This window comes from Sebastes umbrosus, chromosome 15, assembly GCF_015220745.1.
Source record: "Sebastes umbrosus isolate fSebUmb1 chromosome 15, fSebUmb1.pri, whole genome shotgun sequence".
Classification (NCBI taxonomy): domain Eukaryota; kingdom Metazoa; phylum Chordata; class Actinopteri; order Perciformes; family Sebastidae; genus Sebastes; species Sebastes umbrosus.
Window position 1 is genome coordinate 2,896,158 of NC_051283.1, and position 22,543 is coordinate 2,918,700.

Below are 22,543 nucleotides of genomic sequence, written 5' to 3' on the forward strand. Positions count from 1 at the left end.
AGCTCAAAACTAAAACACGAAAACGAAACGCCCATTTCCTCTTTAAAACAGGAAGTGGTATTCTCGCAAAAACAGCGCATTGATTTCCCCCCACAACAATAAAAGGGAGACGAACTGTAACAATCCAAAAAACGTCTCAGAAACTCACATAACTGTCACTTAATCTCCGGGCTGTTAAAGAAGCAGCGCAGTGAGCCATGCTGTCGGATGCAGGTCAGTGTTCACAGCTCTGCTGCTGCTCTCAGTGCTAACTCTGCATGCTAAACGAGACAGGAGGACATTGGTTGGCTGCTTTAAAGAGCTCGCTAATGTGTCAACACCTTTGCTGCCTTTATGTACAATGTACAATGTGATCTCGTGTTTCATTCGCTCTGGTCAATGTGTAATTGGTTCCGTTAACAGGATACATCATGTTATCAGTCGGAGAGAGCTCTTATCAGTTACACTAAAGGCCCCGTTTGAACTGAGCTGCTCTGCATTGTCCTCTGGTAAAGCTATACTGTTGTTGTCACCCACGTTTAGACTACTCTGGGAATGCCTCTGGTGCTCGGCGAGCCAAGAAGAGGAGCTCCGGGGAGACACCGGGGGACGGACAGACCCTGCGCTCCTCAGGGAGACACATCAACGTCCGGGTGAAGAGAGCCAACAACCCGCCACCTGGACAGGTAAGACTGAACCTCTGTCTGTCTGCTGGACACAGACAGCTCTATGGTTCTATCCCTCCACCTGGACAGGTACACTACAGCATACATGTTCGACCTCTGTCTGCCTGCTGGACACAGTCAGGTCTGTGGTTCTGACCCTCCAGCTGAACAGGTACACTAGCAGCATACATGTTCGACCTCTGTCTGCCTGCTGGACACAGTCAGGTCTGTGGTTCTATCCCTCCACCTGGACAGGTACACTAGCAGCATACATGTTCGACCTCTGTCTGCCTGCTGGACACAGTCAGGTCTACGGTTCTTACTTGGTCCCTATTTTTTTTGTCCCAGTTGTTTGTGCCTGATCTTGAGTTTTTGAGTCTGATGCTGATATTTGAGAGTTTAGAACATCCAATGACAATTATTGATTATTTTTAGGGGGCCATTTCTGGCTTTAATTGACAGTAAATAGTGGAGAGTCAGACAGGACATGTGGGGATAGAGAGGGAGGTGATATATGGAACAAAGGTCCGGCTGGATTCAAACCCATAACGTTGTGATTTACATGGTACTCGTCTTAGCCCCTAGACCAGGGATCCTCAAACTGTTAGGGGCTAGGAACCCCTTATAGAACCAAGGACCCCCTCATAATCGTAACACCAATTAAGCATAATGCTTACTACCATTTATACTCTTAGATGTCATTGGAACTATTCTAAAACTTTTCAACCTAAATATGTCAGACCTGTTTGATAAACAGAAACACATTTCAGCTAGCTAGCTGTCTAATAAGCTAAGCTAAGCAGCAGCAGGGACGCTTCGTTGCGTCCTGAATGAAGTGACTGATTCATGACAGGTTGACGTGATGACGTCACAATCATATCACAGTTTCTATTGGCCCAAAACTAGTGGACACAATATGCTTGTTTTATTGGTGCAAATGGTCCGCATCTGTAGATATATACTTTTTAATGATACAGCACAATTTTATAGTTTATAGCTGATTATTTTGTATATATAGATGCCTCCCTTCGTGTGGGAGCAAATAGGTTTTTGACCGCAGTGGAAATGTTGTTTTTGAAAGGCAAAATTCCAACAAATATGGATTGAAGCAGAATATTTCGTTAGATAAAAAACATGTTGTGAATTTTGGAAATGATTACATCTATTTTTTTTCAATAAATATTTACTTTTGGACTTCACAACTCTCTGTGGAGTTATTGGAAATGTTTGGATCACACAAGTTGGAAACAATCCTATGCAGCCACCACTGTAGGCTAATTCTACCTACTAATAGTATAATACTAATAATATTAGTGTAGCCTGATCTTTATCTGCAACTGTGCACAAATACCAGGTTTAAACACAATGAGGCCTACTAAGTGGCAAAAATATGTATCTTTTTAAATAGTTTTACATACATACTTTTGTGTGAATTATCCATGTAAAGTCTGGATGACTGCGTGTGGATCCCTTCTTTAAAGTGCTCTATAAATAAAGCTGAGTTGAGCTCGCTGATGACTCTCTCCACACTCTCTTCTAGAGCAAAAGAAAAGCCACAGACACGGAGGAGGAAGACGACCAGTCCGAGAAGAAGTACAGGAAGTGTGAGAAGGCTGGATGCTCGGCCACATACCCAGTTTGTTTTGCAAGTGCATCTGAAAGGTAGCGTGTTTCTTGGTATAATAGAAATTAGATCTTAACTCAGTCGCTCACTTTTGTTTCCAGATACAGATTGTTGTGTTCGTATCTTCTCAGGTGTGCTAAAAATGGATACACGTCTCGCTGGTATCACCTGTCATGTGGCGAGCATTTTTGCAACGAGTGTTTCGATCACTACTACAGGAGGTAATGTTGACAGGACAACTATACGCATAACATTAATAAACAATCAGTATTTTTTGACATTTCCTGTGCTGTTGCATCAAAGCCATAACTTTTTTCCCTTTTTTCTCTATTGGCAGTCACAAAGACGGCTATGAGATCTTTGCTTCATGGAAGAAGGTGTGGACTAGTAACGGGAAAAGTGAGCCCAGTCTTAAAGCTTTCATGGCAGATCAGCAGCTGCCATTCTGGGTAAGCAGCAGGCAGCTTTCCTGCTTCCTGTTAAACAACCTGGTTAACCTGGTTAAGCATGTCACAAACACAGTAATGTTCCTTTCAGGTTCAATGTACTAAGCCGGACTGTACGAAGTGGCGTCAGCTGACCAAGGAGATCCAACTCACTGCGTCCTTAGCATCAACGTACCGCTGTGGGATGAAGTTCAATAACATCAAGGTAAACAGGAAATGGGAAAATAATCAACCAGCCACACACAAGCAACATTTTTATTTATTTTTTATGATGATGATTTTGTGTCTTTGTGCAGAGTGAGGGGCCGGACCACTGCTCCCAACCAGAGGACTTGGTAAGCTGTGTTATAAGATCTGTTTTGGAATCCTACCAGTTATCACAAAATAAAATGTGTTAGTGGTTTTAGGCAAAGACCCGACGGTGGTTTGCATCCTCTTTAACCCCGCGCTGTGTCATTCTGACAGAGAGTGGCCGAGGTGACTGACAGCTGGTGGCATTCAATGTTGATTTTGCCGCCGTTGTTCAAAGAAAGTCCAGCCACCCCGTTCCTCGCCGCCTACTACCCTGACTGTGTGGGGATGAGTCCATCAGGCCCTCCCAGCAACATGTCTCTTTCTGAGCTGAGGGCGGACCACTGCAGAGCTGTCCAGCCGCAAAGTAAGTCTGTGGGCGTGAGACGAACGGAATATTTCAACTGCCTCCTATTCAGAGATATCAGTCTAAAGCACTTACTGTAGTAATGTGGTGTCGTAATAATGATCGTTTCCCATCAGTTCCAGGCCTGTGTCCATACTTCCAGCCCTTCTACCAGCCTAATGAGTGTGGGAAGGCTCTGTGTGTTCGTCCGGATATGATGGAGCTGGATGAGCTTTACGAGTTTCCAGAATTTTCCCGCGATCCCACCATGTATTTGGCTTTGCGTAACCTTATTCTGGCCTCCTGGCACAAGAATTGCAAGGTACACTGCAGACAACAGTGTGCTTTACAAACATTGCACGTTTGTCATGTTTCCACCTTTTAGGGTTTTGGACCTGGAATATTAAAAAAAGGGAACGTTAGACTCCAAAAACAATTAACAATTGTTCCTGTTTTTTTGCAGGAGGTGCTGACTTCCCAGAAATGTGCCCTGCACATCATTGTGCGGGGGTTGGTGCGTGTGCGCTGCGTGCAAGAGATGGACCGGGTGCTCCACTTCATGACCAGGAAGGGCCTCATCAACACCGGTGTGCTGGCAGTGAAGCGGCCTCTGCTCCCTGAGGGACACTGCTCTGTGAGTGTCCTCATCTGTACTGGATCAGCTCTAGGGCTGTCCTTGACCAAAGACATTCTTAGTCGAGTAACACTAATCAATTAGTTGATTTAATCAATCTGAGTTTCTCCACAAAGAATCACACAAAAGCACCACTTTAAATCTGGTGTTTAAAAGTTTTTTTCAATAATTTAGACTGACCCACAATCCTCCCACATTCATCGTGTTTTTGCAGAGGAACGTTCTCATCGTCGGTGCCGGGGCTTCGGGGCTGGCTGCTGGACGACAGCTGCAAAACTTTGGCACTCAGGTAACTATCGTTGGCTCAAGTTAGTTCCTGTCGCAGATCTTCTCTCTGAACTCCTGTTTGACCTTGTACACTCTTCATTTGCATTGGTCTACAGGTGGTGGTGCTTGAGGCAAGGGAGAGAATTGGAGGTCGCGTGTGGGATGATACTTCTCTGGGCGTCACTGTAGGCCGAGGAGCTCAAATTGTCAATGGCTGTGTAAACAACCCCATCGCCCTGATGTGTGAACAGGTAAACGTTTTTAAGAGCTCAAAAGAACTCTACATATTTCATGAAAGTTGTAGTAGGTAGGATTGGTGCAAATATGATTTTAAAAAAATTTATTTTTATAAAATGGTCACTATATCCTGACAGTAGAGACAGGTAATCTGAAAAAAATCATGCTGTCTCTCAGCAGCTGTCAATCACTCGTGAACTCTGATGAAACGGTCAAACTAGGCAGCGCTGATCAAATATGACTCAATATTATGTTACGTTAATGCCTGTTTCTCTCCTCAAATGTTTTCTGAATCATCTTGTAGTGTACTATTTAGCTGTAAAATTAGGAAGTTTGTGACCCGGCAGCCATGTTGAGATCAGTTGAGGAAACACCAAGCACCGCCCACTAGCCGGAGCAACTTTCTCAGTTTGCGAGTGATTGACAGCTGCCTCCGTTGAATCAACAGCCAATAGGAATGCTCTCTCTCTCTCTGAAATGACCTGTGATTGGCCAAAGTCTCACGTCATGGGCTAGTTTTTCTAAAGCCTGAAAACAGAGCCATGAGGAGGTGCAGAAGTCTAGTTATCTCTCAGAACACTTGAATTACAAAATGCTGAAAGGTTATTATGGATTTTTTGCCCAATGATGCCAAAAATATTCTGCCTACTGCAGGTTTAAGTCTTTTTTCTGCTAAATGGAAACACTGTTTTTCTTGTGGCATCTTCATATGTGACTCTAGGATTTGTGTTTGGTTGACTTTGACTCTTCACTCTTCTTCTGCAGATGGGCATCAAGATGCACAAGCTGGGAGAGCGGTGTGACCTCTTTCAGGAGGGGGGGCAAGTTACTGACACGGCCATTGACAAGCGCATGGACTTCCACTTCAACGCCATCCTGGACGTGGTGTCAGAGTGGAGGAAGGACAAGTCCCAGAACCAGGACACGCCGCTGAGAGGTGCTGAACCTTTATCCCCAAACCCGACATTACTGTTTTAATCTAAATTGTGACGTTCAGTAAAGATCATTATCAGACTACTGATGATGATAGCAGCCATTCTCATGTTTGGCCTTACCTGCAAATTATTACAATGTGGTCAAGATAATGAGCTCTACATTTAAAGTCCAGATATCATGGCTATGACATGGGTTAAAAGAGCATGTTACAGCACCGGGCAGTTCAAGTGTGAATACACACCGTGCAAGTAAAAAGGAAGTAGTGCTGAGAAATAATGTGCGACTCAGCAAAAACGATTTCCTTAATAAAAAAACATATAAAAACAGAGTCTGGTTAGTGTTCGGAGATATTTGATGTGTACATTTTTTATCTCTGCAGAAAAAGTCCAGGAGGTGAAAAAGAACTTTCTTCAGGAGTCTGGAATCCAGTTCAGCGAGTTGGAGGAGAAAGTGCTTCAGTTTCATCTCAGCAACCTGGAGTACGCCTGTGGAAGCACGTTAGACCAGGTGTGGAAAACTCAAACACTAAAGGGCGGCTGGATTTTACAGTCTTTATAAGACCGTAGTGTCAGTTGCCACCAGATTTTAAGATTTTAAATGGGGCATGTGCTTTGTGCTCATCCATCTGGGTATCTGGAGTGCCTACCAACCCACAAACTGTGAAATAAGACAACCCAGGCAGTTTTTTGTGGTCTGTCTAGATCAGAAAATGTGATTCAACAAGCCATTCAGATTTGACTCCCCTTCCTATGTCACATGTAGGCTCATTAGAATATACCTCCCAGAGCATGAGAACTCTCTGTGCATTCCAATACCCATACTACCCTACTATTTAGTATGCTAGAACAATTTTTAGTATATCCCAATACATAGTACGTCAAATGCAGTTAGCCAAAAATACCAGGATGTCCTACTAAATCCGGTCACATTTTGCAATATGCAAGCCGGCATGCTTTTCTGGCTGTTCTGACCCACAATCCTCTGCACAGCAGATATATGAGCAAGAGGGTCAAAGTTCAAGGCGCAATGTTAAGACAAAGTAGTTTGTCCCATTTGTATGCATGTGGTGCCTTCAAATGAAACTTGTGTGCTCATGTTTACAACATGGGAAGTCGTGTACACACTATGCTTGGCGTTCAAGTGGTTAAGTCGTGAGCTGAACACCGCTGCTAAGCAACGGCTATATTGACGTTACTGTCGGCGTCTAGAAGCCACAGAGGCTAACAATTTAGCAAGCTAGCAAGTGGGTAACGTCACTAGGCATAATGACAGAGGAACAAGATGAGGCTGTTGGCAATATCAACATTTTTGTCAGACATATTATGAAATTATGAAGAAAAACAATATATGACTAAAATAATAATTTATTAAAGGGACTATTTGTAACTTTCAGAAATGCTTGTTAACAGCGACACCTGTGGCCGTTAAGTCAACGAAAGTCAGCATCCTGTTGCTCGCGCTTGCTCTACATAGACATGAACGAGCATCGCTCAAAACAGTGAGGCGACACACGTCAGCTAAAGACCGGGGCACCCGGTCGGAGACGATAACGTTTCTCTCTGCGGAGCCCCGTCACTTCACAAGACATGGGAAACCTTTGTTGGTCTGGAGGAGCTGCAGCAGTTATTTCTGCACAAACGTCCACTGTACATTCACTAGATATTCTCAGAGCTAAACTAACTCTTCTGCAGTGTGGAGTATGCGCTCATGCTCGTCTAGAGGTGGAGCGAGACAGTGAGAACGAGCACAGTGTGTGTGAGTGAAGGCAATGAGGCAGAGGAGCAGAGACTCCGGCCACACGCGAGCGCGCATATGCGAGTGCGCATGGGATCCCGACCCGGTACATTTATATGCTTAAAAAGTTACAAACAGTCCCTTTAACTTATTATGTACCGAAATATGAACTTCCATGGCCTCTGCCATTTCTGACAACGTCAACAAACACATCGCAACTCTCCACTTACGAGGTTGTAAATACCCCATTTGAAGGCACCAATACTTCATGCAACAGTATGTATTTTGTAAGGGCAGATGCAGGATGTACTAAAGGTAAAAAGAAAGTATGCGATTTGGAACGTAGACTACCTTTGCAAAGGTGCACCATGTTTTCCTCGCTAGCCAATCAGAGCAGACTGGGCTTTTTCAGAAGGGGTCTTAAAGGGACAGGCGCTAAAACGTAGTGTTTCAGACAGAGGGTGAATACAGGTATATTCAGACAGACAGGATGAGGAAAATAATGTGTTTTTTGAACATTAAAGCATGTAAACATATTCTAGAAGAAACACAAGATACGAGCATGAATCTGAAAATGAGCATGATATGTCCCCTTTAATGAAGAAAACCAGCTGGTTTCCTGTTATGAATACATCCTACATCTCTGCCTGCAGAATCAGGAAAACATTGACCAAAGAAGATTATAACAACACTGCATGTGTCTGTGTGTTTTGAGGTGTGGAGTTATTGTTCTAGAAAATCACTCTATTTTTTATTGCAGAAAGGGAACTCTGTCTGCATTCTGCTCATTTTGTGTGGGATTGGATATTGTGTCTTTGTGAATGAAAATATTCTCAATTGTTTATTTGTTTGTTTGTTTGTAGGTATCGGCAAGATCTTGGGACCACAATGAGTTTTTTGCCCAGTTCTCAGGAGACCACACTTTACTCACCAAGGGCTACTCTGCTTTACTCCACAAACTGGCCGAGGGCCTCGACATCCGCACAAAGTGCCCGGTTTGTAATTCAATCTTTAATTTCAGCTCTTGCTTTTGACTTTGTTACACTGCGTTGAATGTGTTAACAAAAAAATGAAAATCAGGTTTACTGTTTGTTTTTCAATTCCAGATTCAGGCCATTGATTACTCAGGTGATGTCGTCAAAGTTACCTCCTCCAACGGGTCCCAGTGGACAGCACAGAAGGTAAACGCATGATAATAAATGTTATAGATCGTTTATATTTACCAGGAAGATATATTTTATCTTAAAAACATGCATCATTTCAGAGAAGGTGGATGTATTCATTGCCGATTAACAGGGTGTTAATGTTCCTCTTTTAGGTTCTTGTCACAGTCCCATTGACTTTACTCCAGAAGAACATGATTCAGTTCAACCCTCCGCTTCCTGAAAGGAAACTGAAAGCAATCCACAGCCTGGGAGCTGGTATCATAGAGAAGGTAATCACTGCTTTGTGTATGTGTGTGTGTGTAATTCATGGTTGTAGATAAGTACAGGCCACCAGGGAAATGTTGGCAAACATATTCAGAACATTTAGATTTAAGGCAAAATAACAGCAGTGGCCCGTTGATGAGAAAGTTGCCTCATTGTAGATGCTAAAATATGATTAAAAAACTTCTTCCAGATTGCTCTTCAGTTCCCGTACAGATTCTGGGACAACAAAATCCAAGGGGCAGACTACTTTGGTCACATCCCACCAGGTCCTGACAAGAGAGGCATGTTCAGTGTCTTCTATGACGTGGAGCCACAGGTTTGTTGTTTCTCATTTATCCACACGGCAAGACAGTACAGTCTCTTACCACTCAACATGTCTTCTAATCACATGCTCTCCTGTCAGAAATTACACATATGACACTAATTCCTACCAGGGAAGGAACTATTAATGTTAGACTGCAAGTCCAAATACAAGAACAATGCTATTTGTTTTGATTATCAGAAGGATATTTGACAGCCGTCAGCAGCATCACAAGAATACAGAAGATACAGAAATATATAAGTAGAACTTGCCCCCTCCGGCACCTGGTGCCCTACGCACAGCGCGTGTGCCTGGCGGCAGCGCTGTAACTGGCTTATGAATTCTTGAGTAATGGCCGAAAACGTGTTTTGTGAGGTCACAGTGACCTTTGACCACCAAAATATAATCGGTTCATCAAGTCCAAGTGGATGTTTGTGACAAATTTGAAGAAGTTCCCTCCACCTCCTGAGATGGTGCATTCATGAGAACGGTACAGACGGACAACCCAAAAACACAATACCTCTAATCATGGCTACTGCCGGCGCCGAGGCATAAAAAGATAAGAGGTGGATTTTGACCTCATGTCATGATTACAATGTGCATAATGCTGTCTTTTGTGTGTGTGTGTGTATGTGTAGGGGAAACAGGCTGTCCTCATGTCTGTTATCACTGGCGATGCTGTGCGTGCTGTCCGGGACATGGAGGACAAGCAGGTGGTGGATGAGTGCATGAAGGTCCTGCGTGAACTTTTCAAAGAGCAGGTAACCCTGCCACATTTTAATGTGTAACCCTGTCACATTTAATGTGTAACCCTGCCACATTTTAATGTGTAACCCTGCCACATTTTAATGTGTAACCCTGTCACATTTAAAGGGACTGTTTGTAACTTCTTACACGTATAAATCATTGCGGGTCGGTGTCCCATGCGCGCTCGCGTGTGGCTACGCTGTTCAGACTCAGACTCCAACACAAACTACACAGAAGCACCAAAACCTCTTGGTTGTATCTGGTGAAGCCCGTCTGTTAAACAGTGTTGGCCGCGGTCGGAGGACGCGGGGGAAACCGTAGCTTTGGTCTCCAGGACCAGAGTCTCTGCTGGACTCTGCTCCTCTCCTTGCCTTCACTCACACACCGCGCTCGTTCTCACTCCACTCTCACGTGTATGCGCGCACACTACACACTGCAGAAGAGTTAGTTTAGCTCTGAGAATATCTAGTGAATGTACAGTGGACGTTTGTGCAGAAATAACTGCTGCAGCTCCTCCAGACCAACAGAGGTTTCCCGTGTCTTGTGAAGTGACGGGGCTCCGCAGCGAGAAACGTTATCATCTTCGACCAAAACTCCGGTGTCTCCCCTGTTCCCTCCGGCGTGTGAAGTTGTATGAGATACTTATCCATAGTCAGTGTATTACCTACAGTAGATGACGGTCAGTGCGCTCCCAGTTTGTAGAAACAGACAGGAGTACCAGCACGGGAGCAAAGCGATGTACTGCTGTGGACGGGGGCAGCAGCAAAACGGATTTTAGACACCTAAAAAAACACATCAGTTTAAGTGTATGCTACATTTATAATAATTTCACCGCTTTACCTTGCCGTCAGACAGCTACTGTATACAGTCTGTTTCCGACAGAGAACTGAAGCCGTTATATCCATCTCTGCTCTCGCCAAATCAACCAGACTCCACTGGGAAAAAAACTGTAATTTTACCTCGCAGAACACAGTTTGCAGTTGCTGGTCTACCACTGCCGGATAGGGCTGTTTGACGGCAAGGTAAAGTGTTGAAAATATTCTAATTATAGCATATACTTAGAGATTTTTTTTTTAGGTGGGCCTTTATTTTAGTTGGTTAAAGTCCGTTTTGCTGCTGCCCCCGTCCACAGCAGTACATTGCTTTGCTTTCATGCTGGTACTCCTGTCTGATACTCCAAACTGGGGGCTTACCGACTGCCATCTACTGTAGGTAATACACCGACTATAGCTGAGTACCTCATACAACCCCACTTCAAAACACCCAAACTATCCCTTTAAAACACACATGAAGTCACTAATTCATGTGGCCAATTCTAAAATACCCTGCACATTTTCCCTTAACTCCTATTACCTTTATTTTTCAGATTTGCTCGTACAGTATTATTTGTGTGTGTTTCTCATTACCGTTCTTGTCGTCATCCTTGATAGGACGTCCCAGAGCCGCTGCGTTTCTTTGTCACACATTGGAGCAAAGACATGTGGTCCCAGATGTCCTACAGCTTTGTGAAGACGAGGGGAAGCGGAGAGGCCTACGACATCCTCGCTGAAGACGTGCAGGGAAAAGTGTTCTTTGCTGGCGAGGTGATGCTGCTTTTACCAATTTTTTAAAAAATCAAATGTGTCTCGAAATGTCATGTTATTTAAAATGGTAATGTGAGATTTATTTGCTTTTGACAATATTATTGGTGATAAGCTATTCTTCCTCTGGAGTTTTCCCCACTGCACTTTTCATATCAACCGGCCTTTTCACAGCAGACTTATCAGGAAAAGCCCAGGTGTTCCTAATAACATTAATGATGGCTCCGCTCTATATAAGTGTCCTAGTAAACCATAACCATGTGACAGTGAGCCAGCATGAACAACACCAGGACCCTGCAGCTAAATGGAAATCAGACATCAATAATGTTATTGTTTAAACCTGTGTTTTTCCTACTGTGACATTTCAGAATGAAATGGACACTGCTGTTGATTAAAGGTTGGGTTTCTGCAGATGGTGCTTGTTGACCTAACCAGTTTTATTTATTCCAACAAAAACACCATCAGTGCACCAAGACCTCCTGGATTCATTTAACACACTATTTAGCATGACAGTTTAATCTTGACCTTAGAAACAGTAGTTTGACAAAAATAATCTTAAAGGGGACCTGTTTCCCTTTCTTTTAGCGTGTTATATAGTTGTTTGTGCATGTAAAAGGTCTGCAAAGTTACAAAGTCCACACCAAAGGGAGTTACTCTCCCCCGACAGAAACACTGCTCCTGATCTGCCTGAAATGCCTCGCTTGAAGTCCCACCTTTTCTTCCGTAACGTGGTGATTTCAGTAACACATTTCCACATAAAACCTGGCTAGCGGCTAGTTTGGCACGCCTTCAGAGAAAGCTAGTTAGAGCGGAGCTGGAGCGGAGTCCAAAGAGTTTGGTTCGGTTGACCAATCGCAACAGTGGGCCAGCTGACCAATCAGAGCAGAACATTAAAGCATGTTAAACATGTTCTAGTAAAAACCCAAAATACAAGTATGCACCTGAAAATTAGCATAATAGGTCCCCTTTAACTCAAGGTCCACTTACAGTGCTAGCTTTTTCCAGAACTTTCAGAGGATGAGATCATGATGACAGATTTGATTTAAAAACCAGTAAGTGGACCTTGAGTGAGGATTACCTTTTAAAAAATGAATTATTATGGTTTCATAGAAGTTGCTCAAAGCAGTCGAATGTCTTATGATGTCAGATATTTAGTCACTGTTTACTTTCTAGCTATCATATTTAACAGGCTAACATATTGCAGACTTTAAAACAGTTTTTCATTGATTTGTTGTTGTTGTTTTTTTGTTACCAGGCCACCAACAGACATTTCCCTCAGACTGTGACGGGGGCCTACCTGAGTGGGGTCAGAGAGGCCAGCAAGATGGCTGCTATGTAAGCTCCGTCAGTCCTCGAGCACTCAAAAACACCAGCATGGACACACGGGTTGCACTGAGCAACAGACCGTCAAACGACTCGGACTGCGTTAACCTAAGTTGCTCCATTTGAAATGATATTTCCCTGTACTGTGATGTGTCTGATCAGGTCAAGTAGGGCTTCCCAGGGCCTGGCTCTACATGTTTAACACAAGAGAAGTGCTTTTTAATTTATATCAGAAATCCAGCTGGTGAAACGTTTGTTGGTGACAAGATGCAAAATGAACAGCAAGGCATGACTAATGGATGATCCCTGTGCAGCTCTGCCTGGGCCTGCTGTGCTGGAGAGCAGGAGGATATTATCTTAAATTAGAGTTTAATGAGTGGTGTACGTAGCACTTCTGTGATAGAAATGATCAGAAAATGTCATTTTGACAGCTTAGGGTTGCATGAAACATTGGTAAACTCTGTCGTCTAATCATGAATTAAGTAAGATTTAATCTCCGAGTTTTGAGAGATTCCGTTGTAGTGATATTTAAAACTATTTTCTTTGAGAGCCGCCTACCAATGTTTTATACAGCTGTAATGAATTTGCATCATGTGATTCATGTGTTGGTACAAATGTTGAGGTGAAACAGGAAAAAAGGTTAGATATAGAGTAGGAGTACTTCTGTGATAGCACTTTTGATTTAAAACGACCATCTGATTTAAAGGGACAGTGTGTAGCATTTAGGGGGGATCTATTTTCAGAAATGGAATATAATATTCATAAATATGTTTTCATTAGTGTATAATCACCTTAGACTAAGAATCATTGTGTGTTTTGTTAGCTTGGAATGAGTCCTTCATATCTACATAGGGAGCGGGTCCTCTTCACGGAATCCACCATGTTTCTACAGTAGCCCAGAACGGACAAACCAAACACCGGCTCTAGAAAGAGCCTTTCACGTTTTTATGTTACCTGAAGGACACGCTTGTGAAATTGCGTTAACATGAGCTGCCGAGTCAACACATTCTCACTCCCAACTCGACAAATACCGCTGCTTGGTCAGTGCCCCTCGGCATCAGAGACCGACGCACGGGGTACCCCTTTTTGCGTTACTTTTAGACGGACCAGGGACGGCGTGTCAAAGATACGCTCCTTACATGATTGGTGTCCTTTCAAAATAAACTTCTGTTTTCACAGGAAGTTTAGGCAACACAACCACTTAGGTAGGGTTAGGAAACGTTCGGGGTTGACGTTAACTTCACTGACTCGACTTACGGGACTAACGACTCACGGGACCAATGACGTTCATGACAAAATAAGTCAACGTTACTTTTAGTTTCACAAGGGACACGAACACCGGGCTCCTGGTTGAAAGTCTTGTGTTTGTTTGACCCGTCCACCACCATGGAATTTCATGCTATTAATACTACGTCACTTGCTCCGACCGTAGAATAACAGCGCGGGTGGATTTTTACATTGGAGTTAGTTGAAAGCCCGGTTCGTCACAAACTGTCACTAAAGGGTGCCCCCGTCCGTCGGTTTCCAATGCTGAGGAGCGCTGCTGAATCGGCAGTGTTTGACGAGTTGGGAGTGAGACTGGGTTGGCCGAGTGCAAAACCGCGGTAACGCCAGCCGTTATAGTCTTGGAAAAGGCAGGGTGAGAGAAGTTGGTTGCAATCTGCAACCACACGACTAGATACCACTAAATCCTACAAACTGTCCCTTTAAAAACTGTATGAAAAAATCTGAATAGTTGATGTGTATGACAGGTTGAATAGTGAGTATGATCAGAGGATTGTCCCCTTACTGTCTCAGGGATGTGATCAAGACAACAACACCTAGCAGAAAATGATGAAGAGAATAATAATTGTGAATGGACAATTCTGCAAATGGTCGGAAAAAAATAACACAACCAACCAAAGGAGGAAAAAAACAAACTCTCCACATTTCTCTTTTATTAGTTCCTGAACAAAGAGGTTTGATTAATGTTGACTAATGAAGCTTTACATGTTGGTCCTCATATCGGTCTGGATCAGTACATCTAGATGATCATGTCCTGTTTGTCCAGCATTACAGTGTTTGAGTATTTATCTTGTATGTGTGTAATAAACTGAGCTATCAACTGCCATACCGACCGCTTTCACTTGTGGATGAATATTGGGCTCCTCAAATCAGCGTTATTATATTCATTGATAAAGATTTATGCCAACCTATTCTGTAAAGTCAACTTTACTGGGTTGGCTCTCCAGTACTGTACCGACTAAAGATATCAATAGAGCTGAAACAAGTAGTCAATCAATTAGTTGATAGACAGAAAATTAATCCGCAAAAATGTATCTTTTTAATATTTCTTTTTATGCAAAAAAGCCCCAAATTGGCTGGTTTCAACATGTCAAATGTGAATACAGACAGTGTTTGCTGGTGTTCTTTTAGTCTACCATCATAGTAAACTGAAAATCTTTGGACAGTTGGTTGGACAAAACAAGCAAATTGAAAGCATCATTTCTGGCTCTGAGAACATCTGAGATTTCACACTATTTTAATCATATAGACTAAACAATCACTTAATGAAGAAAATGGTTGGCAGATTAATCAATAAAGAAAACATTTTCAATTTAATAGCTGTTCTGTGTCACAGTTTTCCTTAGCAGATGGAGTTGGCCTGAAATTGCAGATTTTTTTTCTAAGCTCTTCATTAAAGGTGCTCTATACGATATTCAGAGCATTAATACAGCAGCAAACAACTAATTGCAATGTAAAGACATAGAGGAGTAATGTCTACCTGAGTAGAGAATGAAGTCTCTCTCCCTCTGTCTGTGTTGTAATCAGAGCTTCTCCACGCTTTGTTGACATAACTGGGCTGGCCGCACTGTTGCCGTTGTTTTCACTGTTTTGCGCTGTTAGCACCGTTAGCTGCGAGCCGCTGGCTCAGCCGTTGCCATGTTGAGAGCCGTGCGGAGGCAATAGAAACAAAGAATGTTTATTGCCAAGAAGTGAAAGTCAATTGTTCGCTCCATTGCAACATCAGCACCCAGCAGCAGAGCTACGCTTCTGCAATTTTGGACTGAAAGCGACTACCGGACGCCAGTAAAACGTCCGCCTACAAAGAGCCGTACAAAAGTAAAACTAAATTATTTCTACTCTAATGTCATATTCTACTGAAATGACCTGTGTTTAACAATAAAATAATCAAAATATAATAAGCGTTTTCAGTCCAAAATGGTGGCAGCGGCTGTCGTCTCTTTGCTTCTATACTCTTTGAAAGAAATGCTCCCAATCTCGCATTTACACCGAATTCACACCAGGCAGCGGTGAAGTGTGGCTCGTCGCAATAATTACATTTTTCTGCGGCCCGGGAGGCATGTTCATGTGTTTCAGGCAGGAAATAATTCTTTGTAATACATAGGTCAACATGTCACAGGAGTCACAGAATCTGTTTACTGATCGGCCGCACTTAGCTAAAAGTTCAAATGTTTGCCGCGCTGCAGAATGAAAGAGCCACAGCTCGCTGAGCTCGGGAGCAATGACCGCAGCTTTCCATTGACATTGCATGGCAGCTGGCCGCGGGCAGCACCCCGCCACTGCTCTGGTGTGAATTTGGCATTAGCACCTTTAATGACTTCTAGTCTACACTCACTTATAAAAGTTACGTTTTAAAGTCAATTGTTCAGCTTGGAAACAGTTAACCAAACATTCTCGACCTTTCCTGTTGCTAAATGCTCAGAAGTTATGTATGATAACGGGCTCCCTGTACTGGGTGCAGATGACCTCGTCAATGTAGAGAGAGTTGGCCTTCATCTCGATGTTCTCCTGCAGCTCCAGCTGGCAGCGAGCCAGAGCCCTCTGCTCCACTTCGGACTGGGCCGCTGCCTGACGCAGCCTGAGAGGGCACAGATAAAGAGATGCCACATGATGACTTGTCCTCTCTAAACAATACATCAGCCAATATGGGAAGAATCATGGTAGGAAACAGGAACATAATTGTTTTTTTTTACTCTGTCATCACATCTAGACAATCCATCCAAACCAGACATCTGTGCATTTTGGAGTACCAATAATTAAGTTTTTTTTTTCTATTGCTACTCCTATTTAAAAACCTTCACTGGTATACATGCTCACTTACACTCCTTTTCTTTTTTTTGACATGTTAAAATTGATGTTTGAATTGTTCCCATTTGTTGTATTTATTTCTAGATTTCTTGGTTATAGCCTTCGTAAACTAGCAGATATAATAGCTGTGTGTCCACACTGGTATCATTAAAGAGGACATATTATACTTTTGTGCTTTTTCCCTTTCTTTTAGCGTGTTATATAGTTGTTTGTGCATGTAAAAGGTCTGTAAAGTTAAAAAGTCCACACCAAAGGGAGTTACTCTCCCCCACAGAAACACTACTCCTGAACTGCCTGAAACGCCTCGCTTGAAGTCCCCCCTTTTCTTCCATAACGTAGTGATGTCACCAAGTAACACATTTGCATAATACCTGCCTAGCGGCTAGTTTGGCACGCCCTCAAACAAAGCTAGTTAGAGCGGAGCTGGAGCGGAGTCTGCAGCACAGCCCGTATGAGAAAAATAAAGCGTTTTTTCAACATTAAAGCATGTAAACATGTTCTAGTAGAAACCCAAAATACAAATATGCACCTGAAAATTAGCATAATAGGTCCTCTTTAAACTTTCTCTGTATCCCTCTTGAAAACATTTGTTGCTTAGTGCTTTCACATGGGAGGCGAGTGTGCCCTGGCCTTACTCGTTGGTGCGAGCGGTGAGCTGCTGGACCTCAGCGAGGAGCTGGGACTGTGCTGGATCGTGGCATTGCTCTTTGCCAGGCCTCTGGCGACGCAGAGCCAGCCGGGCCTGAGCCAAACTCAGAGCATGCTCATTCTCTGTGATGGCCACTTGCAGATCCTCTCTGGTCCTCTGCTGCCTGGCAAACTCCGACAGAATCTAGAGGGGATAGGGGTGCCACTCCAGGGTCAACCAGTGGTTTCACTTAGTAGGAAAATGATATCAACATATTGCTACCAAGACACGAAACTTCTATTCAAATAATCAACCACGTTGTTACACACCTGTGCATCCTTAATGAAAGGGTCATCACTGGCCAACTAATATCCAAATGTTAATAAATCAAACTAAATCTTCTCTCTTTATCATAACATCTGCCTCCCACTGCCTGACTCTCTCTCTGCCAAATTACACCATACACTCATCTGCCCCACCTTGTCCAGCTGATTCTCCATCTGGCTCTTGGCAGACTTCATCTCGTTGATGTTCAGCTGAAAGGCTGCTGCTGTGGCCCGGACCTGCTTCTGCATGTCAGCGGCCGTCTGCTCCAGCAGAGACTCCACCAGGGCCCGCAGGGACAGGGAGTTGGTCAGCTGCTGCTGCGCTTTGGCCATGTTGATTTCAGTGATGTTCTCCCACTGCTTTGGAGTCGAGCTGAGAGAGGGAGACGTTCAAAAAAAAACTTATGAAGACCTGGAATTTACAAAATGCCTTTTTTCTACCGAGATCTGTGGGTCAGAATGTCAGATCATCATAGTAGTTCACCTCAGCAGAGCAGTTTCAGTGTTTTTGGACCACTGCGGGTTGTTGATGGAATGGGTGGTCATTAAGGCACAGGAGTTGTCGATGCACTGAGCCTCAAATTTCTCCTTCAGATCCTGCTCCAGGTGGTACTTGGCGGATCGGTTCAATCTGGAACACAAAACAACATGTTTTGTCTTGCTGTTACTGGCAACTGTATCTAGTGATTTGATTTTCCTTCCAGGTTTCAAGACAGTAAACGTTAGAAGATCCAAAAGGTCTGCATACTTCTGAGATCCCCTGTACAGATCATAGTCCGTACCAATGTTTAGCTGATTTCTCTTTGATTTCAGGCCCATGAGATGAATTCTGTTGAGGAGAATTTTTTAAGGGGGAAATGTAATATTAAATGGGAATTGGTAATTACTGTATCAAGAAGCTATGGAGCCCCCAAAGCCCCTTAAAATATGCTTTACCTTGTGCACTAGGCCTGTGTATTGGTAAGAATCTGACGATATGTACGATACAGGGCTTACGATTCAATATATCATGATATATTGTGATACTGTAAGCAAGGCGATATATTGCAATTTTTTAAATCTAATTTTAGGAAAACACCATATGCATAAAATCTGAGTAAAAAAAGTTATCTTTTTTGTGCAATCAGAACAGTGGGATCTGTATTTGCATTTATAACAGTCCCTGTAACATCCAACATCAAGTATTGACGGAGTTCATCTTCGCATGTAAACTTAGTTAAAAAATCGAGACAGTGTTTTTGAGAATCGATACAGTATCACAAAACAAAATATCCCGATATATTCTATATTTCCGATATTTTATTATACTCCTAGTGTGCACACAAAGTAAAAACAAATATAATCCACAAATATAACCCAATATAATCTTTGACAAATATCTTTAAGGACTTTGTAGTGAATTGAAAAAAGACACTGGATATTTAATTGAATATGGATACTGACAAATTGCTATTTTAATATGGGCAGTAAAAATGAAAAAAAAAAAAAAACGCAATTGAAATTGCTCCAATTTGAAGCATAAATTGTGACGTTTAAAGGCCCGGCACACCCACACGTGTTGTCACTTAATCTGTCTGATTACACCCCTGGGTGGAGCTGGTAGGAATTACATGAGGTTACCATATTTTAGTTACCTATAATAATGATAAAGTTGTGGTATTTCCCACCCCAACAGTCTTGAGAAGACATCTGATAAGCAAAAAAACATTACAAACAGCTCTGCATGTAAGTGTAGTGTGAGTGTGCCGGGTAGAGATAAATGGGAAAACGTCCTAAAAATAAAAATGAAAGATGACCAAAATAAAAGCTTAAAGGAATACTTCACCCACAAAATGACCATTTGCATATCAATTACTCACTGTTTGATATCTTTCTTACCGTATCTGCTCAGTGATCTGCTCTGCTACACTCTGCAGAAGGCAAGCCACTCCCTCAATAAGCTCCCTCTCCTTCAGCAGCTCTCTGTCCACCTCGTCATGTAGCCTCTCAGAAGGGAGACGTTTCATTCTGCACGCCACAGAACAAAAAGAGTACTAACATGTTTATACTTACTTCACGTTACTGAAAACTAACAATAGCTCCCAAATCTGATTGTTCAAGATTCTCTCTTCTCCATCGTTTTCAAGCCTAACCTCTCCTCCAGACAGACCATGGTGACTCTCAGAGGCTCTCTGCAGGCCTCCAGGGCTTTCACCACTCTGCTCTGCAACACTATGAGGGCATCAATCTCCACAATAATCTCCTCCAACTTCAGCTCCAACTCCTTCTTCAGAAACTGGATGTCCTTGACCCGCTGATCTGAACAGTACAAGAAAAAGTCCACCTCTTTAGTCAACATCATCCTTTAGTGCTAAACACATTGGCATTGCCCTACTTACCTAGTCGCTTGGTGTCATCATTTTGCATGCGTTTGCATTCACTTTCAGTTTCCAACATTAGCCTCCTGCATTCTGCTCGGAAGAGCTCAGAGTGGTTCCGCATAACCTCAGTATTCACAAGTTTGGGTCTGACAGTCTGCAGGGGACTGGGGTCCAGGACAGACATTGTTCTACACTGGTGGTCACTGACAGTATAGGCAGGGAGGAAGAAGAGACATTAAGAAGTGATTCGAAATGTGGCTGCCTCGTGGTGAAAGAGAACTGAAAACACTTCAAAACCAGAGGAAAATGAGACTATACAGGATTTACTGGACACCCACTGATCATTTATTTAGAAACGTCAGAAAGAAATAGGAACACTTAAACACACCCAGTGCAAATGTTGATTAGAAAAAGCTCTGTACATTGAGAAAATTACAAAATTGCATCTGAAAAGCTCAGTAATCTGAATATCAAAAATGTTATTAATTTTGTTTTTAGGAATATTTTTGCTTTTTGAATTGAGATGGTTAAACTATTATAAACCAAAGTGTCTCTCGGTTCAATGTTCATTTATTGTCATTGTACAACACAGGGCTGCACAACGAAATGCAGTTATAGTCCCTTTCAGAAAAACTACAAAACTAAACACAATATAAACAGTAGTGATTTTTTGGATTAGCATCAGGAGGAATGTAAACAGCAGCAACAAATACACTGGTAAATTCTCTGGACAGATAATATGGCTGATATCATTAAAATTTGACATCTGCATCTGCAATAACATGACCTGTCACAGTAAGAGTCTGTACATTGATGAAAAGATTTTTGAAAAGAAAAAAATCGACATCAGGGAAGCATTGTCCATCAACTCTGACAATGTTTGAGCACCGAGCATCATTGATGTAAACTCAGAGTCAGCCTCCCCTATGTTTATATGTATATAAGGATTTGTATAGAAGTAACTGTAGCTTACATATGGTTTCATTTTACTCCAATTTAAATATCTGTAATATGTTCGTGGGTGAGTTGCCGTAATGTGGGACACCTAAGCTCCAGTGAGTGTAGGTCTTCCTCAAACAAATAAAAGTCAATAAAAGTATCGGTTAACACAAGCGGTGGGGTCATGTGATCAAAATCCCATAACTTCTCATATGTCCAATAATAGATCTGAGTGGAGCAATCATCAAACTGGAAGCACCCTGTGTGAAGACCACCCGAAGGTCAGTGACATAATGTTTAGATAAACTTAATATTAAGGGTATACATTTCTTATAAATAAAACAATCCTGCTAGTTTTTATTGGGATATATTTATGTTTGTTCATCTATATTCGTTATTTCAATCACATTTTCCATTGTCCCACTTTAGGAAGATGTTTACCGTTCTGAGTTTTCCTAAAATGTTCGTATAAAGAACACGTTGAAGCTAGTTAGTGAAGTCAGCTAGCCTCTAAGCTAACGTGACTAACACTATGTTCACTCTCTCATCTTGAGACGGACAGACATTAGAGACGTTGTTCAGCGTTATAACAACACACTAGAAGACACAGTACAGACAAATCCAAAACTATATCGTACATACCTTGTTACTTACGGTACTTGAAAAACAGCCAAATGTTTTAGTTTAGTTTCACCGTCTCCTGCCTCTCAAATGTCAAACAGATGGTTACCATGGCAACAGATGGTACGTCATGAGTGGAAACGGTCATTTGACCCTTCAGGTGACAGAAGTATTCAGATCAGATCCTACACAATAAGTAACAGTGCATACTAACTACTACTTTATAAGAAGATAAAAATATAATGTATAAAAATAAATAACATTTTGTTTGCATGAGGAGGCTACCTACCTGCTTCTGGCAATTATGTATTTAATTAGCCTGCTGTCAAGCTAATTAGGCCTATGCCAATTTGGCACATGAGATGAATTCTCTGGAGGATAATTTTACCCAGAAACAAGATTAAAAGGGTAAATTTAATATTAAACAGGAATTGATAATTACTGTACATGGAAGCTATTGAGCCCCCAAAGTCCCTTAAAATATGCCTTACATTGTGCACACAAAATAAAAACAAATATAATCTTTAACAAATATCAACTTTAAGGTAGTTAAATGAAAAAAGAAACTTGATATTTAAATGAATATGGACACTAATTGCTATTTTAATATGGGCAATAAAAATGGAAAGATGTGAAATGAAATAAAAACTTAAATATACACCGATCAGCCATAACCTTAGGTCAGCAAGGGGCACCCTGACCGGTCTGCAGCTACGCAGCCCCATACCAACAACCTGCTCCTCACTGTGTGTTCTGACACCTTTCTATCAGAACCAGCATTAACCTTTTCAGCAGTTTGAGTTCCAGTAGCTCTTCTATTGGATCAGACAACACGGGCCAGCCTTCGCTCCCCACGTGCATCAATGAGCCTCGCGTCTGACCCTGTCACCGGTTCACCGGATCTCCTTCCTTGGACCACTTTTGGTAGGTCCTGGCCACTGCAGACCGGGAACATCCCACAAGAGCTGCAGTTCTGGAGATGCTCTGACCCAGTCGTCTAGCCAGCACTATTTGGCCCTCGTCAAAGTCGCTGGCCC

General features: G+C 42.5%; 2 protein-coding genes across 2 annotated transcripts; one reads left to right on the forward strand and one right to left on the reverse strand.

The window, feature by feature from the left end:
- Positions 1-197: 197 nt before the first annotated feature.
- Positions 198-13,322, forward strand: LOC119503303 (lysine-specific histone demethylase 1B). The gene is made up of 21 exons (XM_037794995.1): positions 198-213; positions 523-665; positions 2,185-2,306; positions 2,400-2,489; positions 2,606-2,717; positions 2,806-2,919; positions 3,011-3,049; positions 3,180-3,372; positions 3,489-3,673; positions 3,815-3,985; positions 4,200-4,274; positions 4,369-4,503; positions 5,255-5,426; positions 5,805-5,932; positions 8,023-8,154; positions 8,266-8,340; positions 8,478-8,594; positions 8,780-8,905; positions 9,529-9,651; positions 11,068-11,220; positions 12,473-13,322. The coding sequence occupies exons 1-21, from the start codon at positions 198-200 to the stop codon at positions 12,554-12,556; spliced, it is 2,505 nt and encodes an 834-aa protein (XP_037650923.1). The 3' UTR covers positions 12,557-13,322.
- Positions 13,323-15,776: 2,454 nt separating this feature from the next.
- Positions 15,777-21,660, reverse strand: tekt1 (tektin 1). The gene is made up of 8 exons (XM_037795042.1): positions 21,528-21,660; positions 19,965-20,149; positions 19,719-19,884; positions 19,465-19,593; positions 18,071-18,217; positions 17,740-17,959; positions 17,268-17,464; positions 15,777-16,402 (listed from the first exon to the last, which is right to left on the reverse strand). The coding sequence occupies exons 2-8, from the start codon at positions 20,128-20,130 to the stop codon at positions 16,243-16,245; spliced, it is 1,185 nt and encodes a 394-aa protein (XP_037650970.1). The 5' UTR covers positions 20,131-20,149; positions 21,528-21,660; the 3' UTR covers positions 15,777-16,242.
- Positions 21,661-22,543: the final 883 nt, after the last annotated feature.